The sequence below is a fragment of the Mandrillus leucophaeus genome, unplaced genomic scaffold, assembly GCF_000951045.1.
Source record: "Mandrillus leucophaeus isolate KB7577 unplaced genomic scaffold, Mleu.le_1.0 Scaffold192, whole genome shotgun sequence".
NCBI classification, from domain to species: domain Eukaryota; kingdom Metazoa; phylum Chordata; class Mammalia; order Primates; family Cercopithecidae; genus Mandrillus; species Mandrillus leucophaeus.
In genome coordinates, this window is record NW_012101943.1 from 4,163,674 (window position 1) to 4,182,402 (window position 18,729).

At 46.4% G+C, this 18,729-nt stretch overlaps 3 protein-coding genes across 5 annotated transcripts in view; 1 reads left to right on the forward strand and 2 right to left on the reverse strand.

Moving 5' to 3' along the window:
• CHURC1 (churchill domain containing 1) overlaps nucleotides 1-11,363 on the forward strand; it is a 28,308-nt gene extending 16,945 nt beyond the window's left edge. Inside the window, exon 4 of one of the 3 annotated variants that reach the window (XM_011978313.1) lies at nucleotides 623-801. In XM_011978313.1, the coding sequence (XP_011833703.1) occupies nucleotides 623-715 (93 nt within the window). In that variant the 3' untranslated portion in view covers nucleotides 716-801. Of the gene's footprint in view, nucleotides 1-622; nucleotides 1,123-11,075 lie in introns of those variants that run through there. The other 2 variants (XM_011978312.1, XM_011978314.1) reach the window with 2 other exon arrangements.
• Nucleotides 6,937-10,674, reverse strand: GPX2 (glutathione peroxidase 2). Its single transcript, XM_011978310.1, is given in 2 exon segments — nucleotides 6,937-7,620; nucleotides 10,286-10,674. Coding segments are annotated over 2 exon segments (573 nt in total). The 5' UTR covers nucleotides 10,508-10,674; the 3' UTR covers nucleotides 6,937-7,269.
• A 2,736-nt stretch (nucleotides 11,364-14,099) lies between the features above and the next one.
• RAB15 (RAB15, member RAS oncogene family) overlaps nucleotides 14,100-18,729 on the reverse strand; it is a 30,117-nt gene continuing 25,487 nt past the window's right edge. Inside the window, exons 7-9 of the mRNA XM_011978331.1 lie at nucleotides 18,592-18,681; nucleotides 16,949-17,014; nucleotides 14,100-16,795 (exon numbers count right to left, since the gene is read on the reverse strand). Coding sequence (XP_011833721.1) covers nucleotides 16,637-16,795; nucleotides 16,949-17,014; nucleotides 18,592-18,681 — 315 coding nt within the window. The 3' untranslated portion in view covers nucleotides 14,100-16,636. The remainder of the gene's footprint in view (nucleotides 16,796-16,948; nucleotides 17,015-18,591; nucleotides 18,682-18,729) is intronic.

Here is an 18,729-nt window from a genome sequence, read left to right on the forward strand (position 1 = left end):
CTGTCTAAAAAAAGAAAAAAGAAAAAAAAAAAGAACTTTGCCCTAAGGGTTTTTGCCTAAAACAAACTCTCCTCTGTTATCAGTCTGGGCATTTGTTAAACCTAGGAAACAAACTTCTTAAATGGATCAAATTCACAGACAACTAGCTATCTGAAAATGAGGTAGGACATACTAGTGAATTTAACATAATTGTTTATTTTCCTGGAGTAGATAAAAATAGCTTTTTCGGTTTGTGAATTTTCTCCTTTCAAAAAATTATTTCTGTTGTGTGTTAGTGTTAAATATCCTAGAAAGGAACAGCTATAAGAATAGGAATTTTTCCATAGGGACCCACACTCAAACTGCTTCATTACTTTAAATAGTAGCACTAAGCTAAATATATGTGCTTTCTGAGAAATAGCCGTGTATTTCCAAGATGACATTTATGTACCAATTTATATAAACAACAGGCTGTGGAATATACAGAATAAGCCTAAGACATTGCTGATACATGTTGAAGAAATTGATCCAATGTACAGAAAGAATATTCATGATAATTTGTAGAGAACATTTTAACTAGAGTAAGTTATAAAGCATCTTTTCCCTGTTCCTCAAGGTAATTATGCACTTTATCTTGTTCTAGGAGTATACCATGCTGTGTCTGTTATGTGGCAAAGCTGAAGATACTATCAGTATTCTCCCTGATGACCCCCGACAAATGACTCTCTTATTCTAAGGATCCTTCTACAGATCTGTTATAACTTGGGTTGGTTTACAATACAGCAAGCCTGATGGTTTGTCTTATTTCATTCACACTGAAAATTCTTTGCATATTTTTTTTCTGCTTAGACTTACTTATTCTTTGAGGAAAAAAAGTAACGTAGGAGATCATTGTTCTCTAGAGCTGAGCTCTTCTGCTAAAGTTCAAAGTTCACATCGGTGTAGCCAGAGTGAAGCATCTTTGTTAGCAGTTGTGTGGTCAGAAAACAACTAGAATGGGAGCATACCTGGTGCCCAGATTTTGGTTTCCAATAAAAGGAACCAGGGCTCCTTGGAAAATCAACTGATTCTACAACTGGGGTGTGAACTATACAAGATGAGCCTAGAGTATCTTGTGCCACAGAAAAGTGAAGTTCTGAAATTTAAAAAAAAAAAAATCACAGTGATTGGGAGTATGTCAGTATGATCGAACTGAAGGATCTCCAAAAGGCCAGAGCTGGAGCAGTTTGAGTAACAAAATAAACAAAGTAGAATTGGGTTATAACCCAAACTATATAATAAATATTTACAAGCCCAAACTAATATAAATGATTGAATGGGAACAAATCTCTTGTGCAGAAGAATTTCAAATAATTTATGTAGATACTCCCCACTTAGTGGGCTCCACATAGTGACTTCCTTGCAGAGTATAATATGGAAAGGGGGGGAAAAGAGTAACTTTACAGTGGAGAAATCTGACAGAAACTAGCTCAGCCAGGTGATTGAGGTTAACGTCATCTATGATAAGCCCTTTTGATAGCATGTATCCTTGATAGCATCACATCATACAGAATGTGATAAGAATGGCACTTTACCTCTGTGGTCCTCCTCCCCAAAACTCAGAACCCAAGTCTGATCAGGAGAAAAACATCACACAAATTCCAGTTGAGGAGCATTCTACAAAATACCTAACCAGTACTCCTCAGAACTATCAAGGCCATCAAAAACGAGGAAAATCTGAGACATGGTCACAGCCAAGAGGAGCCTGAGAAGACGTGACTGCTAGATGTAATATGGTATCCTACATGGGATTATATACCAGGGGGGGGAAAAAAAAAGATCATTTGGTAGAAACTAGGGAAATCTGAATACAGTGTGGACTTTAGTTAATATAAATGAGAAAATGGTTTCATTTGCTCTAAAGGGATCTTAGAATATCTTACTTTGTATAGTTGCATGAGCACTGGCTAGGAGATGATAAGCTCTGGCATTTAGGCCTCTCTGCCATTTAGTAGCAATATAGTCATTAAGTGAAGCATTACTCTGGACTTTATTGTCCTGTTTCTATCAAATTGGACTAATAAAAACTGATATTATACATTCATCGCAGTATTGTTAGGAGATTTAAATGAACTAGTGGATGTAAAATACTTTAGAAAGCATATATAAAGTACTAGATACAATGAGGTGGCTTCAGTTAGTGCTCATTCTGAGACCTAAATGTAAAGGTTCAGGCATTAGAAACAAAAGTGTTTCTTCATATCTAGGAGATTTGGAAATTCTGAACTAAGGCCTTATAACAAAAAAGAAATGAGCGTAGTGTTCATTGTAGATACCAGGGAAAAGCTTTGTTGAATAGCAGTAATAATAGCTGAGGTTTATTAAGTACTTATTATGTGCTAAGACCTTTTAAAGCACTTATTTAATCCTCATTAACAAATTCATAAGGTAGGTGCTATTGATAGTTTAGCCATAACCAGATATGGCTTGTTATTTGTAAGTTATGAAGGGGTTTATGTTCACTGTTCTTTATTTCAGTGTAGCACTTTTAGAGCCAAAAAAACCTCAGGCACAAATAAGTTAAATAACTTGTTTAAGATCACACAGCTAGTGCAGTTACCCCCTCTCAGTAATAATGTTTGGTAAATATGAAGTATAAGGATCCAGCAAGGTTAGGAAGAGGTTAAGAATATCAGTGACAGCACTCTGAGGCATCTGGGCATGTCAGATGAAGATTTATTATTCAGAAAAGTTAAGTCAGCTGTTGTAGGGATCAGTTGTTTTATTCCTGGAAAATGTTCTTCATTTTGCCTCAAATCTATATCTGACCTGCTGAGGAAATCGTTTGGTGAAATGAATCCAGAAAGCAGAGAAAATGCTTCATTACTTTAAATAGCAGCATTAAGCCCATTATAGCCTCTGAATTGTCCCTTCCTTGAGTTTGCTAATGCTTCCAACTTAGTCATTTGAAGCTCAAGAGTCTAATTTTATATGCCCTGCCAATGTCCTCATCTATTGCAAAATGTATAATTATCTATTTGTTTTGGACTATATGTTACGAAAATTTAAAATATAAGATCCTCTCTCTTTCATTATTGGTAAACCAACATTGTGCTGTGTTTTGGGATATTTTATCATTTTCTAAATTATTCTGTGGATCTAATAAAGGGCACTCGAACCTAGTTTCACAGAATCCTTATTTTTCTGTTCAAATTAGGAATTAGGCATAACATGGCTCTCTTTTTACTTCCCTTCCTGAGAAATAAGAAGGAAGAGAAATTACCCGTGGGTATAATTGGAAACGTAGGCTTATCCTGGCACCTCCTTTTTCTCTGATCATTCTCTGATGTACAGGTCTGGCTAGTTAGGCTCTTGAAATTAAAAGCTCAGCCAGTATTTGTTGTTTTGTTTGATCTAGCTCTTTCTCACGTGGTTTTAGGTTCTCCCAATACTGACTAATTGACACGAGATAGCTTGGGCATATGGCTTGTTATTTGTAAGTTACCATGAAGAGGTTTATGCTCACTATCCTTTATTTCTGTGTATCAAAAGTCCTTTCTGTTTCATTCTTTCATTTTGTGGGCAGGGCTAGTTATTTGAGGCTCTCAATTTTAAAATGTATTTTTTTTTTTACTGTAGTACAAGACTGTTGTAAGATACAGTATAGTTGCATAGAAAAGGAACTAAAAGATCTGGGTCTAGAATTAACTTTGTCACCTGCTAGTGATGGGACACTGGGCAAGTCACTTATCCTGTCTGTACCTCAGTGTCTTCAGTGGAAAACTGGAAACCATCATGCCTCCACAGAATTTTTAAATCTAATGATTTTTAAATCTAATGCTGTGTGCAGGCAGCTGTCAGTGGTCTTTATGAAGAAAAATCTGAGCTAGAAGAAAGCACTGTTGTGTTGTGGTTAAGAGTAGAGGCTTTGGAGTCAGACTGACCTGGGTTTAACTTTCAGCTTTGCTACTTCCTAAGCTCTGTGTCCTTGGCAGGTGTCTTGCCCAATTAACTTTTCTTTTAATAGAAATAAGAAGTTTTCATGGGATCTGTATGAGGATTAAATAACCTAGTGTATATAAAGTACCTAGCACAGTCTGTGCCCATAGTAAATATTAAATGAATGGTAGTTTGGATGATGGTTGTGATGGTGATTGTAATAAAGTTGTAGAGTTTGGCTCAGTGTTTTTGAGACAGGGTCTCACTCTGTCACCCAGGCTGGAGTGCAGTGGTGCAATCATAGCTCACTGCAGCCTTGAGCTCCCAGGCCCAAGCAATTCTCCCACTTTAGCCTCCTGAGTAGCTAAAACCACTGCAGGTGTACATCACCATGCTCAGCCAATTTTTTTTATTTTTTGTAGAGATTAGGTCTCACTATGTTGCCCAGGCTGGTCTCATTTCTGGGCTCAGGCCATCCTCCCACCTTAACCTCCCAAAGTGTTGGGATTACAAGCTTGAGCCACCACACTGGGCCTCAGTGTCTCATAAACTAAGGAGGGATAGCTATGGGAACATAGTCATGGATATAATTATCAATTTCACTGTCTGTGCTTTGGCCTCCTAAAATCACTTGTTCCAAGCTCTGTTTTTGTCTTTTTTTTTTTTTTTCTGCAAGAGCCCTCAGGTTAGTGATTCTCTCTGTCCCTCCTCTGAATTGAATAGCATTACCTCAGTACTTCTGGGAAAGTTGTTAATGAGACTTCCCCCTCCTGAGTGCCCCTAGGGAAATTTGATTAAAAGATTTTTGTTCATCTAGAAAAGTGGGTGCTATTTTAAAGCTTTGCCTTGTCTGTTTATGACCACAAGCTAATACTTCTGAGGATAATAAGGGGGACAAACAAGATGAAGAATAAAGGAAAGGAAACACTTTCTAATTTCTCTTCATTTTAACAACAGCACACCTAAACATTTGGTAAAGCTAAACATCCTTGTAAAACAGGATCCTTCAGTCTTGCCTTCCCTGTTTCCTCCTGAGCGAAACAGATCAGGTTCTGTCTGAAGCAAAGAGCATTTCCCCTCCCAAGTGAGGAGCCCTCATTCTAGCTTAATGGCCCTCTCTTGACTTTCTGCAAAATCACTTACACTGTAATTCCCATTCCTTTGGGAATCCCTAAATAATTCTTTGAACTTGGGCCTCAAGGGAAAGACTGAACACATTGTACTGGTGTATCAGGCTCTAAGCTGCCGGTAGCATGTTTCCAACACCCCAGATAGCTGGCTCTGTTACTGGATGTAACAACAGGCTATGGTACTGTCAAGATGATGACTACCTTTCAACAAGAATTCTCTATTTGTCAGGAAAGCAACTTGTCTGCAGTTACTGCTCTAAAATCGGTACATGATCCTGCCCCATAATCATTCATACCCCAGCTGTTGGCTTTCAGAGCGGGAATATGAAAGGCTTGAGGTTTCAAGAGTGAAGTTAAGGGTAGCCTTAAGTTAGCAGAAGGCCCTGCAGAAGGGTGCCAGGGGATTTCCACTGTAATACTCAGGTTACCCTTTTGAAATAAAGCTCTGTTGATGACAGGTTTAGTTGAAGGTCACACAGTGGGGATCTTAAACATCTATTCCACATTCACTCTCATGTGATGCAAGTGCTTAGAAAACGGTTAGGGTAAGCAGAACAATTAAAGGAAAGACATTTCCCCTTCAGCATTGGGATTCTCAAGCAGTGTGTCCAGTTTGGAAAACTGTCCCTTCAGGGCTTCAGTGAATAGAAGTGAAAATATTCCATCTAGTGGTCAAAGAAGGGATGGTGAAATCAGAAGTTTCCAGGATGAAGTCTGTGGGACAAGGTGACAGGCAGTGACCGCTCAGCAGGTATCTTTTCCAAACCATAATAGAACCTGACTTTGGCGGTGGGGGTATGTTTTGATTATGTCTGCACTGGATGAGGAATTGGGACACCATCCTTGCAAGGCCTCTCAGCAAAACTGTCCTCACGGTGAGGAACAATGATGTTGCAAATGGCAGATTATAAACAGCCTGACTCTGAAGGGAGGCGCTCTCCCATCCCCAACCCCTTCCTTCTTACGGAGGAAGAAATGAGTCCAATCATTCCTGCCTCTATTTGTCTCGAGCCTGAATTTGTGAATATGTGAGTTTGAGAAGAATGAGGGTGTAATGTGAACTTTATTTATTTATATATTTATTTAAAGATGAAGTCTCACTCTGTCACCCAGGCTGGAGTGTAGTGGCGCCGCCATCTTGGCTCACTGCAGCCTCCACCTCCCGGGTTCAAACAAGTCTCCCACCTCAGTCTCCCTAGTAGCTGGTATTACAGGCGTGCACCACCACACCTGGCTAATTTTTTCGTATTTTTAGTAGAGACAGGGTTTCATCATGTTGGCCAGGCTGGTCTCGAACTCCTGACCTCAAGTGATCCACCTGCCTTGGCCTCCCAAAGTGCTGGAATTACAGGCGTGAGCCATCACACCCAGGCCATGAACTTTAAAAGGGAGGGAGAGTCAGTCTAGCAAAGGATCAAACATTGGAGAGATTTGATGATCAGGAAGAAGATAAAGTGCTCTTTGTGTTCTCAGTAACTACACCCTCTATGCCATTGCTATCAGTAAACATTAAGCTGACTTCCCAGGAATTTCCCAAGGCACAAGTCAGATCTAGTTGACCCAGTACCCACAGTGCTATTGATGTCTTTCTGACTGTAATCCTCCTAACAGCCTCCCAGTATCCCCAAACAAAGGGCTCATTGTCATTTCCTCCCCTACCTCCCATTATCACTTTCTCTTTTTCCCCAATTCTGAAGAAGAGCTGTAAAGGAATAATATAATTCACATTTCCCATAACTCCAACTGCCACCGCAGACGTTGGCCAGAGCTTGCTTTCCAGTCAGTAATTAGGGCATCCCTTGATACATCAGATCCTCCCCTCCCAAAGCTTTGCGTCCTAGCAGCTCCTCTATCCCACCTGCAGTTTGTAGCTTCCCTCCGCCCTCTGTCAAAGAAGACACACAGAGGCTGGCCATTTCCACACATGCCCTTTATTGGTTTCTTCTAGCAGGGTGGCTTCAGGCCCTTCACGCCTCTCAGACACCACCCATGAGGGTTTAGGAAGGTGCCATCATTCTGTGAAGGCCCAGAGCTTACCCAAGTCTTAGAGCCCAAGTTGAATCACCAACCAGAGGGTTGGGAGAGGAAAAGGAAACAGGCAGAGGGGAAAGACAAGGCTCTGCAGTGAAGGGGACTGGTATCAAGGGAATGCTGAGGTCCAGCAGTGTCTCCTGGGGGCATGCTACATCCTGAGGCTCCTCAGGACTGGATGGAGTAGATCTGTGTGCTGAAAAGCTCATGTCTATATGGCAACTTTAAGGAGGCGCTTGATGTCAGGCTCAATGTTGATGGTTGGGAAGGTGCGGCTGTAGCGTCGGAAGGGCTCTCCCTCCGGCCCTATGAGGAACTTCTCAAAGTTCCAGGCCACATCTGAACGGCGCACGGGGCTCCAAATGATGAGCTTGGGATCGGTCATGAGGGAAAATGGGTCATCATGAGGGTAGGGGAGCTTGTCCTTCAGGTAGGCGAAGACAGGATGCTCATTCTGCCCGTTCACCTCACATTTTTGGACAAGGGTGAAGGTAGGCTGGTATCCACCCCCAGGACGGACATACTTGAGACTGTTCAGGATCTCCTCATTCTGACAGTTCTCCTAGGGAAGGAAAAAGATAAAGAGCATGGACAAGGGATAGGGGAAAAGAAGGATCCACAACATGAAACTCTTTCACCCTCCTACACTCCCTTCCCAGGATCATTCTTTTTCACTGTGAGGGGGAGAGAGAGAGAGAGACAGACAAGGTGTCGCTCACTGCAGCCTTGAATCTCTGGGCTCAAGCATTCCTCCTGCCTCAGCCTCTTTAGTAGCTGAGACTACAGACATAGGGCACTATGCCCGGCTAATTTTTTTTTTTTTTTTTTTTCTTTTTTTGTAGAGATGAGGTCTCACTTTGTTGCCCATGCTTTGGCTGCTCTTCAAGATTTAGCACTTCTGAGCTGTTGCTTTTGTCTCCAGTCTACCCTGAGCAGTTCTTAAGGTGTCTGAAGCAGAAGAAAGAGAAAAGAGGCTTAGGTTATACTGCTTAGAACCTCCTCTTCAACTAACCTACCGACCTACCTTCCCATATATCCATACCTACACACACACCCCCTTTCCCTCTGCCCTGGTTTTGCCTCGCCTGCTTTCAATTGCACATGTGTTGAGTATAGCCTTTGCCTCTGCCTATTCAGCTCCTTGAACTGAGGGTGAAATTGAGACCCAGAGGAATGGGATTTACAGCTTCTTGCTTTCTTCTTGCCTTGTCCTAGAACTGAAGTACAAATGGGAAGAAGCTTTGATGAAGGAAGACCCCCATCCAAGGACATCTAGTTTTCAGGTGCCATAACAGCAGAGCAAGTTCAAGGCAATAATGAATGTGTACTCTAAATGGAACTACTTAGTACCAACAGGAGTGAACTAAATAGGATACAGGATTTAGGGTTCGGGAATAGGCCAGCGGAAGGGGGCATTGAGGAAATAAGTGCTTGATGGCTAAAGGTTGTATGTAATTATCATTCTTTTCATGAGTAGGGTGCTACCCAAAGACTGCTGCACCTCCTGTCCACTCACTACTCTCAGCTACACATGCTTTGGCTCAAAATCTGGTCCCTGCCTTTCCCTCCCCACTGCCATCCCTGTCCTATTCCCTCTCAGCATCCCCACTCATGACAACCCAGAAGGCCCGTGGGAACCCTTCTTTTCCACCTCTGCCTTTCCAATTTAAGAGGCGGATATCTTCCTCTGGGAGAAAGTTCCTGCTTCTGACCTGTGAGAACAAACTAGTTCAGTCAGTTCCAGGCCATCATGACATCATGAGCCCAGAGCTGATCTCTAGTAGACTTCTCTGTTTTTGTTTTTTTTCCTGAGACAGGGCCTCACTCTGTCACCTAGGCTGGGTGCGGTGGCACAATCATAGCTCACTGCAGCCTCGACTTCCCAGGCTCAAGCGATCCTCCCACTTCAGCCTCCCAAGTAGCTGAGACTACAGGCACATGCCACCACGCCTGGCTAATTTTTGCAATTTTTGTAGAGGCAAGGTTTCACCATGTTGCTCAGGCTAATCTTGAACTGGTGAGCTCAAGCAGTCTGCCCACCTTAGCCTCCCAAAGCGCTGGGATTGTAAGTGTGAGCCTCTGCACCCTGGCAGACTTCTATTTCTTAATGCAAATGGCTGGCTGGCTCCTGGTAGGTTATAGACTCCCTCCAGCAACTTGCTAGGCTGAAGTGATGGTGTGAGACTGGAGGTACTTCTGGGGCTGGAGGGACATCTTGAAAGAAGGTTTGCCAGTCCTATCTCTCCTGCTCTAGAAGGCCAGACAGAAAACTTAGGGAAGAACAGTGAGAGCAGTGAACAGTTTGGGCTCAGGTTTGTCACAGCCAGTGATGCTTCAGCCTTCCTGCTTTCCTCTCTTCCATGCCTTCATGCCACTGTGAATTGAACTAAGGGGATTATAATGAGAGGGTTCACTTGGGTTCATTCTCCCTGCTTGTACATTAAAATCATAGGTGGAAATAGAAGAATCCCTAAAAGAGAACTCGAGGTATGTGGGCTGAAGATCTATAACAACTTGACCCATTAATCTGAAATAGAGAGGTTCATGTGATGCCCAGAGGAGGCACGTGCCTGTTGAAAACCTTTCTCTTTCCCACTTACTCTCTTTCCACTTGGCTAATTTAAACCAACAAAAATCATCCTCAATCTAAATAATCAATTTGCTTGCATTTGCAAAGTACTTAATATTCTTCAAGTTACTTTTGTATATCCTATCCCCTAAACATCATAATCCTATGAGCTAAGTGGTATTATCCCCAGTTTACAGATGAGGAAACTAAACCAAAAAATGAAGCACCCTTTCCGAGGGCACAGAGCCATTAAATAGCAAAACCAATTCCAGCTAGAGCTAAGATCTCTTGAGTCTGTCCAATTCTTGTTTGATTCCTGGCCTCTATTTTCTCCACTCATTTATTCAACAAATAATGAGTGCTTTCTCTATGCCCTAGGCACTGAGGACACAGTGGAGAGAAACACAGACCTGGCACCAGCCCTCATGGAGTAATATAGTAGAAAGACAGTAAACTATAAAAATCACACAGCCTCAGTGTTTAATCTTAAAAAATACATACCTTCCCTTGGTATGTCACATGCACCTAAAGACCTAGCTTAACAAAACATACCCCATTATTCCAGACACTCCAACATGGTCATTCAGCCTCTCCCCTTATCCCACTTGAGCTACACCAACCCAACACCTTTGGTGCACTACAAGGAGGGACCCCTCACCTGATGTCCAAATTGGTTGCAAGGGAAGCCAAGGACCACCAGGCGCCTGGGAAAGCGGCATTGCAGCTCGTTGAGCTGGGTGAAGTCCCGAGTAGTTGTGCCTCAGAGTGAAGCCACATTTTCAATCAGCACGGCCCTGCCCCGGAACGTATTGAAATCTACCTTCTCCCCATCCAGGCTGATGGCACTGAGGTCATAGAAGGACTTGGCAATGAAAGCCATGGTGAAGCGCAGAGTGAGCCCCGCAGAGAGGCCTGAGCCCCTTATGAGTCTATTCGAGGTGTGGGGAGGAAGGAGGAGCCAGGAAGGAGGACAGAAGGATCTAACAATGGAGCTTTGAGCATCCCCAGGATGACTTAGCAAAAACAGGCCCCCACCTGTAAGTGCTGTTTGAACAAGGAGGTTTGCTCCTCCTATTAACAGACTGAACAAAGCCGCCTCCCCACCCCACCCTGCTGCACCCTGGTAAGGGCCAATTTGATATCTATGAGCAAAGGTAAATAATTCACTACTTACAGGAAACCAGAGCCCTAAAGGTCGAATGGAGAGGAAAAAAAGGGAGGGAGGGATGCAGGATTGACTCCTACTTGCCCCATCAAGCTGTTCTCACTTGACACAGACGTTTATTGAATGCCTGCTGAGTGTCAATCTCTGAATTGTACAGAGAGAGGGCAGGGTCTGCGGAGATCTGAAAGATGAAGAAGAGAACTGAGCCTCCTGTCCACAGGACTCAGATGACGACTGAAATATACATATTCCTGTTCACGTTCTTTTTGTTGCTTTCCACCAGGACAAAATCAAAGGGACCCTTAGGAGGAGAGCATGTCATTTTCTAGGGGAAAAAACAAGCTTTCAGTGCCTCAGCTCTTGCCAGGCTGAAGAGACAAAGTTGTGTTTATCTTGAGAAGTTTTTCAGTGCATGGTGCCACTTGTCCTGGAGAACGCACTGGCCTCTGCCCCTGCACTGTACCGTCTCCTATATTATATCCCCCACCTCCACCTCATCCTCCAGCCCCCAAGTCATGAGGCTCAGTCGTTGCTGCGAGAATGGTGAAGAGGAGTCACAGAACAGGTGGGTGAACTGCACCTACCTCCCTCTCAGACAGAGATTCGGTCCCCAAGACTTTTCAGAGCGGGTTTGTGCTGGTCACCTTCCCAGAGAAGGAAGTGTGGAGGAAGTTGAAACTGCTGTGGTTCCAGACGCAGGCAGGCCACCCTGATGCTTTCAACAAGAGCCATGCAGTGCATCGCAGGACGTCTGCTAAGGGCCATCTCAGAGGACCCCTGGAAGCCACAGAAACTGAAAAGACCCTAAGCCACTTCATTCTTCCAAGCACCCGCCAACTCAACAAGTTACTCTTTTAAAAATGCCTTGAGCCGGGCGCGGTGGCTCAAGCCTGTAATCCCAGCACTTTGGGAGGCCGAGGTGGGCGGATCACGAGGTCAGGAGATGGAGACCATCCTGGCTAACACGGTGAAACCCCGTCTCTACTAAAAAATACAAAAAACTAGCCGGGCAAGATGGCGGACGCCTGTAGTCCCAGCTACTCGGGAGGCTGAGGCAGGAGAATGGCGTGAACCCGGGAGGCAGAGCTTGCAGTGAGCTGAGATCTGGCCACTGCACTCCAGCCTGGGCGGCAGAGCGAGACTCCGTCTCACAAAAAAAAAAAAAAAAAAAAAAAGCCTTGATTTCTTCCTCAGTAAAACTAGCAGTGGGGTTTGACCTAGCTTTGGGATTTTAGAGTGAAATTTCAATAACAAAGCAAATGTTTACTAGAGTGTTTTTACAGGGTCACATCCATTGGGAACTGTCTCCTTGAACAAAGAATAAGCAAGTCTGGGGAGCAGCTGGTCTTGAGAATCTGATTTGTTGAGATGAGATGAAGGAGCTACTCGCCAGGGAGCGCCGAGCTGCCTTGCAGCTTTTCCATGGCTGTTCGAGTACACAGGGACCATGTGTCTCAGCTGACTGCTCCCTAAAAACAAGTTTCCACTACCTAAGTGGGCAGAAGGAGTGACAGTCAGTGTAGGGGGAAGTGTGTCCCCTGCTGAAGCTGGGTGGAGTTCCTAGAAACAACCAATAAGAGTCCCTACCAAGCCACTGAGTCGCAAGGACTTGGCACTGATAGTGGGCAAAACTGTAACCTGACAGATTTATATGCATACCAAGAGCTTCCCCCTAGTACTCTCTGGGCCTCCAGAGACACCTCTTATTCTCTGCTCTTTTGCAAGCCTTCTTCAAGAAAGCCATAGGAGTTCCCGAGCTTCTGTAGTGGAGGGTTCCCTCTTCCCTAGGTACATGCCATCCCTTTTCTCCTGGTGTGACCTTGGACCCTTTAGACTCTTTTTTTTGAGACAGAGTGTCGCTCTGTTGCCCAGGCTGGAGTGCAGTGGTGCGATCTCGGCTCAGTTCTCACCTTTCCTAATGGAATATACTTGGTGAGGCTCTCCTAAAATATCTCTGTCTCCAAATTTACCTCAAACTGGCCTCACTTTCCAAAAGCTTACAACTTTTAAGCATACACTAAATAGCGTGTGATTCTCATGGCTTTCTGCAGGACAGTGCTTGCTCTGGACACAGCACTGGCTTAGGCAGAAAGCCTGGGTTGGTAGTTCTTAAATTCTGACTATAAATGAGAATTGTTTGTAGGGATTTTTCTAGAGATGCCAAAACTTTGCCCTCCAGTGATTCCAATTCAGTGGTTTCCAACCACAATTCTGCCACTGTTACTTGGGACCCTTAGGCAAATCTTTAAGCTCTTTTTATTGAGACAGGGTCTCTCTCTGTCACTCAGGCTGGAGTGCAATGGGGCAACTGCAGCCTTGACCTTCTGGGCTCAAGTGATCCACTGGCCTCAGCCTCACAAGCCACCACACTCAGCTAATTTTTTCTAGAGACAGTGTCTGTGTTGCCCAGGCTGGTCCCAAACTCTTGGGCTCAAGCAATCTTCCTGCCTTAGCCTCCCAGAGAGTTGGGATTACAGGCATGAGCCACTGCACCCGGCCAAATCTTTAAGTTCTCTGAGCATCTGTTTCCTTGCCTGTGGGACATGGAGAGATAACCACCCTCCCCATCTCACACAGTGATGGTTAGGGTCAGAAGAGTTTATCTATCACTAGGGCCCTGTAAAGTGTAGTGAAGATCTTAAGACTACTATTGTCCTGCATTGTCCTACTCCTTTCTTCATTCAATCCTTATCCCCAATATTCTCCACCTCCATCAATTCCATATCCCAAAGTATGAAATACCTGCAGTCCTGAGCTCCCAGTCTGCCTCTGCTCCCCTGAGGTATCCAATCACAAATCTGAAAGATTATCCAGTCCCTCTTCATGCCTTCAGGAAGACCCATTCCTCACCCACACAAACAGATGAGACCATCTTGGCTTTAAAACCTGCTCATTCATCCTGGCTAACATGGTGAAACCATCTCTACTAAAATGACAATGGCGTGAACCCGGGAGGCAGAGCTTGCAGTGAGCCAAGATCGCACCACTGCACTCCAGCCTGGGCAACAGAGCGAGACTCCGTCTCAAAAAAACACAAAAAACAAAACAAAAAAAATATTCCTGCTCATAGATGTTCAGCATCCTCTCAATAACTGTGTTTCATCTTATTTCTGCACTGCCAGGGCAATGGGGCTTTTCTTTGGGCCTCCCTGCAGGTGGTGCTAGGGAAGGTAGAGAAGGGAAGACAACCGCTGTTGCCTTCATCACTTCTGGAGCTGCTTCTACCAGCACTGCCTCTCTCCCTCCCACATCCCTGCCAGGGTCCAAGTGAGACCTACCCCCAGGGACTCATCCAGGCAGCCACACCGGTGGTTTGAAATAGTCTTTATTTTGTAAACATCTGTGTTTAAAATAGATGAACCCTGCTCACAATTCATATATGGACCCAAGACACAGTACACGAAGTTCACCCGTCACAGGGAGATAGTGGGGGCTCAGGAGCAGGTGGCGTGCCTGGGGCTGGCTGGAGTCTCAATACAGCAGGTGCAGAGGTGGTGACGAGTAAACAGGCCAGGAGAGCCTGCTCAACAGTCGGGGCCTCAAGACATGCCCCAGGCCACCAGAAGTTTAGGGTGAGCATAGCTGCACCCTAAAATCCCGATTCTCCTTCTGCTCCCATACCTTTTCCCAGTCATGGCCCTTGTGGGGATAGGGTCTATCAGTCTATAGAATCCCGATTCCATGTTTTCCCTTCCAGAACCCCTAGGGTACAGTACAAATATAGTCCTTCTTTCCTGAAGGGGCTAGGAGAGAAAGACAATGAATGGCACCCTGCCTGATCTTCAGGGAAAGCTGAAATACTGGTCCACAGGTTGGAGCCACTGCCCAATATAACTTCTCAAGTCCCTGGCTGAAGACAGACTGAGGGCTGGCATCACCCACCTCCCTAGCCCCAGTGTGATGTGGCATAGGTCTTGGTACCAAGGAGTCCATCCTCAAGGAAGCAACTCCAGCCTAGTCACAGCTTCATCCTAGAGTCAGCTCTCTCCGTTTCTCATTAACCAGTGATTTATAACTTCCTGCTCTCCTTTGCTTTCCACTATCTAACCCATACCCTGTCCCTAAGTCCTGAGCCACCCTCTCCTGCTGTTTCCTGGTTTGGTAAGTCAGGAGGAAAGGTTTGGTGGTTCTATCCCCACCTCTTTTTGGAGGAGTAAGGAAGTGGGGTTCTTACCCTTCACATATGTGTGCCCTGGATTTTGGTCCTTAGTTGATGAATGCTCAATACCCAGTTCTTTGTTTTGGCTGCAGCCACGCAATGCAGCTAATGTGTGGCCTTAAGAACAACTCTCTTCCTAGGCCTCGCCCACCTTGGGAAGGCGGGCAGAAACCCCAGTAGGACTGGTAAATTACTTGTTCCATCTTCAAAGGGCCTCCTACAAGCTACTCTTGGGCCATATGGGGTTAAAGAAACTTCCTGAACATAGCACTCTGGAGGAGGGAGTCCTCTTCCCTCAACCTGTAGCCACAGTGCAGTTGGCAAACCCTCAAGCCTAATGGGAGCTAGAGGGCAAGATGAGCGCTTTGTCTTAAAGGCCGAAGAGAACAGCACCAAGCGTTTCTACCCAGGGCCTTCCTTCTCTCTTCCCATGAAGGATTTGCCCTTCTCCCATAAACTTTGGGTCCCAGGAGAACCTTGGTTGCTGAAGGCTGGGCTCAGTCCTCTGCCTGGGAGTCTGAGGAAATGCTCTTCTTACCTAAGAAATGGAAGATGGGGCCCAGGAGGCCCTGCTGTTGCTACATTCCCCTCTGCTGTGCAAACTGCCATCCCTGGCCAGCTCTCCCTTGTTCTTAACCCGATACAAGTCCTTCATTTCCAAATGCTGCCCTTTCTGGAGTGCATGGTTGGCCTGACAGTGTCACTGACCCCAGGGCTCTCCTTGCCCCTGGAGTACCCACAGGCCTTGGTCCACGTCTTTAACTTCAGGAGTCAGGTGGAGAGAAATTGTGTTCATGCTGCATGGGAGGTAGAGAATGGAGGTGACTTTTTATCCCTGCCACCCCTCATTTTGTTTCCTTCTCTGAAGCACCTGCCTCTGAGCTCAGTTCCCCAAAGGGGCAGGCGGGCAGCCAAGCAAGGGCAAAGCTCTGGAGGGGGAGTGGGTAGAGGTAGGGCGGCCCCAGGCTCAAGGACTCCCCAGTTGCCGTTTCCTTCCTACCTCGATGCTCCACTTTCGCAGGTCACTGGGGAGGCAGGCCCATGGCACATGAAGGACAGTGGGGAGGGTAAGAGGAAGAAGCACCCTGTAGCCTTTGGCCCACCCACGAGGCAGGGTGGAGGGTTCTTCCTGGATCCAAGGGTGGAACCTCCCCACGAGACTGGGTCCATCCCCTCGGACAGGTTAGGAAGGAAGGAAAACGAGCTGCGACAGCCTCCATACAGCAGGACACACAGGGGAGGAGGTTTGAGGGGCTTTGATACGAAACGCACTGGAGGGGAGGGGTCAGAGAAAGAGAAGTAGGGGAAGAGAGAAAAAGCCGAGAGGAGACAAGATGCACGGAGAAAGGAGGAGCTGAATGTGGCCTGGACTCCAGCCCCGGCCGTTGTCTGGGGGGTGCGGGGTGGTGAGTCGGTGTTTGCGGCACATCGTAGGGGTCATAGCAGGCCTGTGGCTGGGGAAACAGGCTGAAGAAGACCACTCCAGGGTGGACAGGTTGGGGGCAGGGGCTGCTTGAGATGACAGCAGAGCCGCTCTCAGGGCCAGGCAGGGGGAGTAGTGGCTACTGATACTCAATAGGGTCATCACACAAGAGGACAGCAGCAGGGCAAAGCCCCGGCTCCCCTGTCTGCCCACGGGCCTCCTGAGGGAAGATGGGTGTCGTGTGGGGTGCCCCACACAGGACTCAGCACCAGCAGGTTTTTGAAGAGTTCGCTGGGCCCTCGGGTTTGCCCTCCTCCTCCTCCAGCTCTGCCAATGCCAACTCATTGCTGGCACGTGTCCGGAGGCCTTCCAGCTCTTTCCTATGGGCCTGCAGCACCAGCTCCGTCAGACGCGTGAATGACTGGAAACCAAAGGGCACAGGTTAGTCCAGCATCTCCTCCTCTCCTCTGGCAACCCTGCAGGGGCCCAAGGGATGAGGTCCATCTTATGGCTCCTCCTCCCGCCTCTGCTGGACTCAGCCTGAGAGCAGGTGCCTGGTCGCCAGGGCTCTCACCTCTTTAATGTTGAGGTTGGTGCAGGCACTTGTTTCATAGAAGTCCATGCCATACTCCTTCGCCAGCTGCAAGAGAAGGACATTTCTGAAAGAGAGTAAGGCAGGGGAGGAGCCCACACAACCAGGCACAGGCTTCTGCCACTGCACTTAACCATGCTGTGTTGTGACGATTTCTCAGAGTAGATAATTTCTCAGATGGGACTGGGAGCTCCAAGACAGGGTAGCAGAGAATGGGGGAAGATCCTCCACAAATACACCTCTCCATTCTTCCAGCTGCCACCCCACACCCCTCAACACACAATCATATATCAGGAGATAAAGACACCATCCATTGTGGCAGTGTGGCATCCTCATACAAAACATGGGCTCTGGAGTCCCACAGTCCCAGACCTGAGTAGCAGCACTGCCACCGACGGCTAGCTGTGCAACCTTGGACAAGTTGTTCATTCTCTGTAAGCCCCAGCTTTATCTTCTGTTAAAGGAGACTGAGAGTGTCTCCCATCCATGGTTGTGGGATGATTAAATGGGGTCATGCACTTAAAAGAGCTTGGCTTAGCACAGTGCCACACAGAGTGCTCAATAAATACTATCCTAGTAGGCTTTGCCTCTACTTTCAAATTGGTCAATGACCATGTCTTATATTTTATACCAAACAATCAGTTTCATTTTAAGTACTAATGGAATGCTATTGACTAAGAAGGGAGAGGAAAACTCTTGAGATCCATGGACTGGGTGGATAACTTGTCTCAGAAATACCAATCTTGGTTGGGTGCGGAGGCTCACGCCTGTAATCCCAGCACTTTGGGAGACCTGGTGGATCACCTGAGGTGAGGAGTTCGAGACCAGCCTGGCCAATATGGCAAAACCCCATCTCTACTAAAAATACAAAAAAATTAGCCAAGCGTGGTGGCATGCACCTGTAATCTCAGCTACTTGGCAGGCTGAGGCAGAAGAATTGCTTGAACTCAGGAGGCAGAGGTTGCAGTGAACCAAGATGGCACCACTGCACTCTAGTCTGGGTGACAAAGCGAGACTCCGTCTCGAAAAAAAAAAAAAGAAAAAAAGAAAAAGAAAAAAATAATGACCAATATTTCTTTCTGCACTCTGGGAGGATGGTCTCCCTGCAAGCTTGGACATTTCCTCAGTGCCATCCTCCTACCCTTTCCGCCCCCATGGCTTCTCCAACTGTGGCTCTTTGTCTCCTCATTTGCCTCCTGGCTCTTTCCTGGGTAAGAAGGACAGGAGTGGGGGAGTGTGGGGTGGGATGGGAGATCATTTCCTGACCATAACATGGCAGCTAGGCCTGGATGCTGTCAGAGAAGTTGACAACCTGAAGTCCTTCATCACTAACACAGGGATGATCTCTTAAGCAGAGGGCAATCCTGCATTTGGGGACCTGGACTTGGGAGAGTTGCTGCCTATGACATCTTTGTTTCTGGATGGACCCTGAATCTCTGTGCTTCTGTCCTGAAACCCAGGGAACAAGCCTTCCGAGGATGGCCACTCCCCCAGGGCCTTGGGGTGCTGGGGACACATGGGAGGACTTGCCGCTGGGGAACCCACCCCTGGATCCCCGTGCTCAGGACTGGCCCTAGACGCCCAGCAGAGGACCTGAGGTGGACTTGCCTTCTCCCTCCACTTACCTGCTGCCCTTGCTCTCTTCCCACCTGCCGTTTCTGCTCCTCGTCGGCCTTATTCCCAATAAGGATCTTCTGGACGCCTTCTGGTGCGTACTAGAGACAAAGGATGGGCAGAACAGCCAGTGAGTGCTGTCCCCTGCC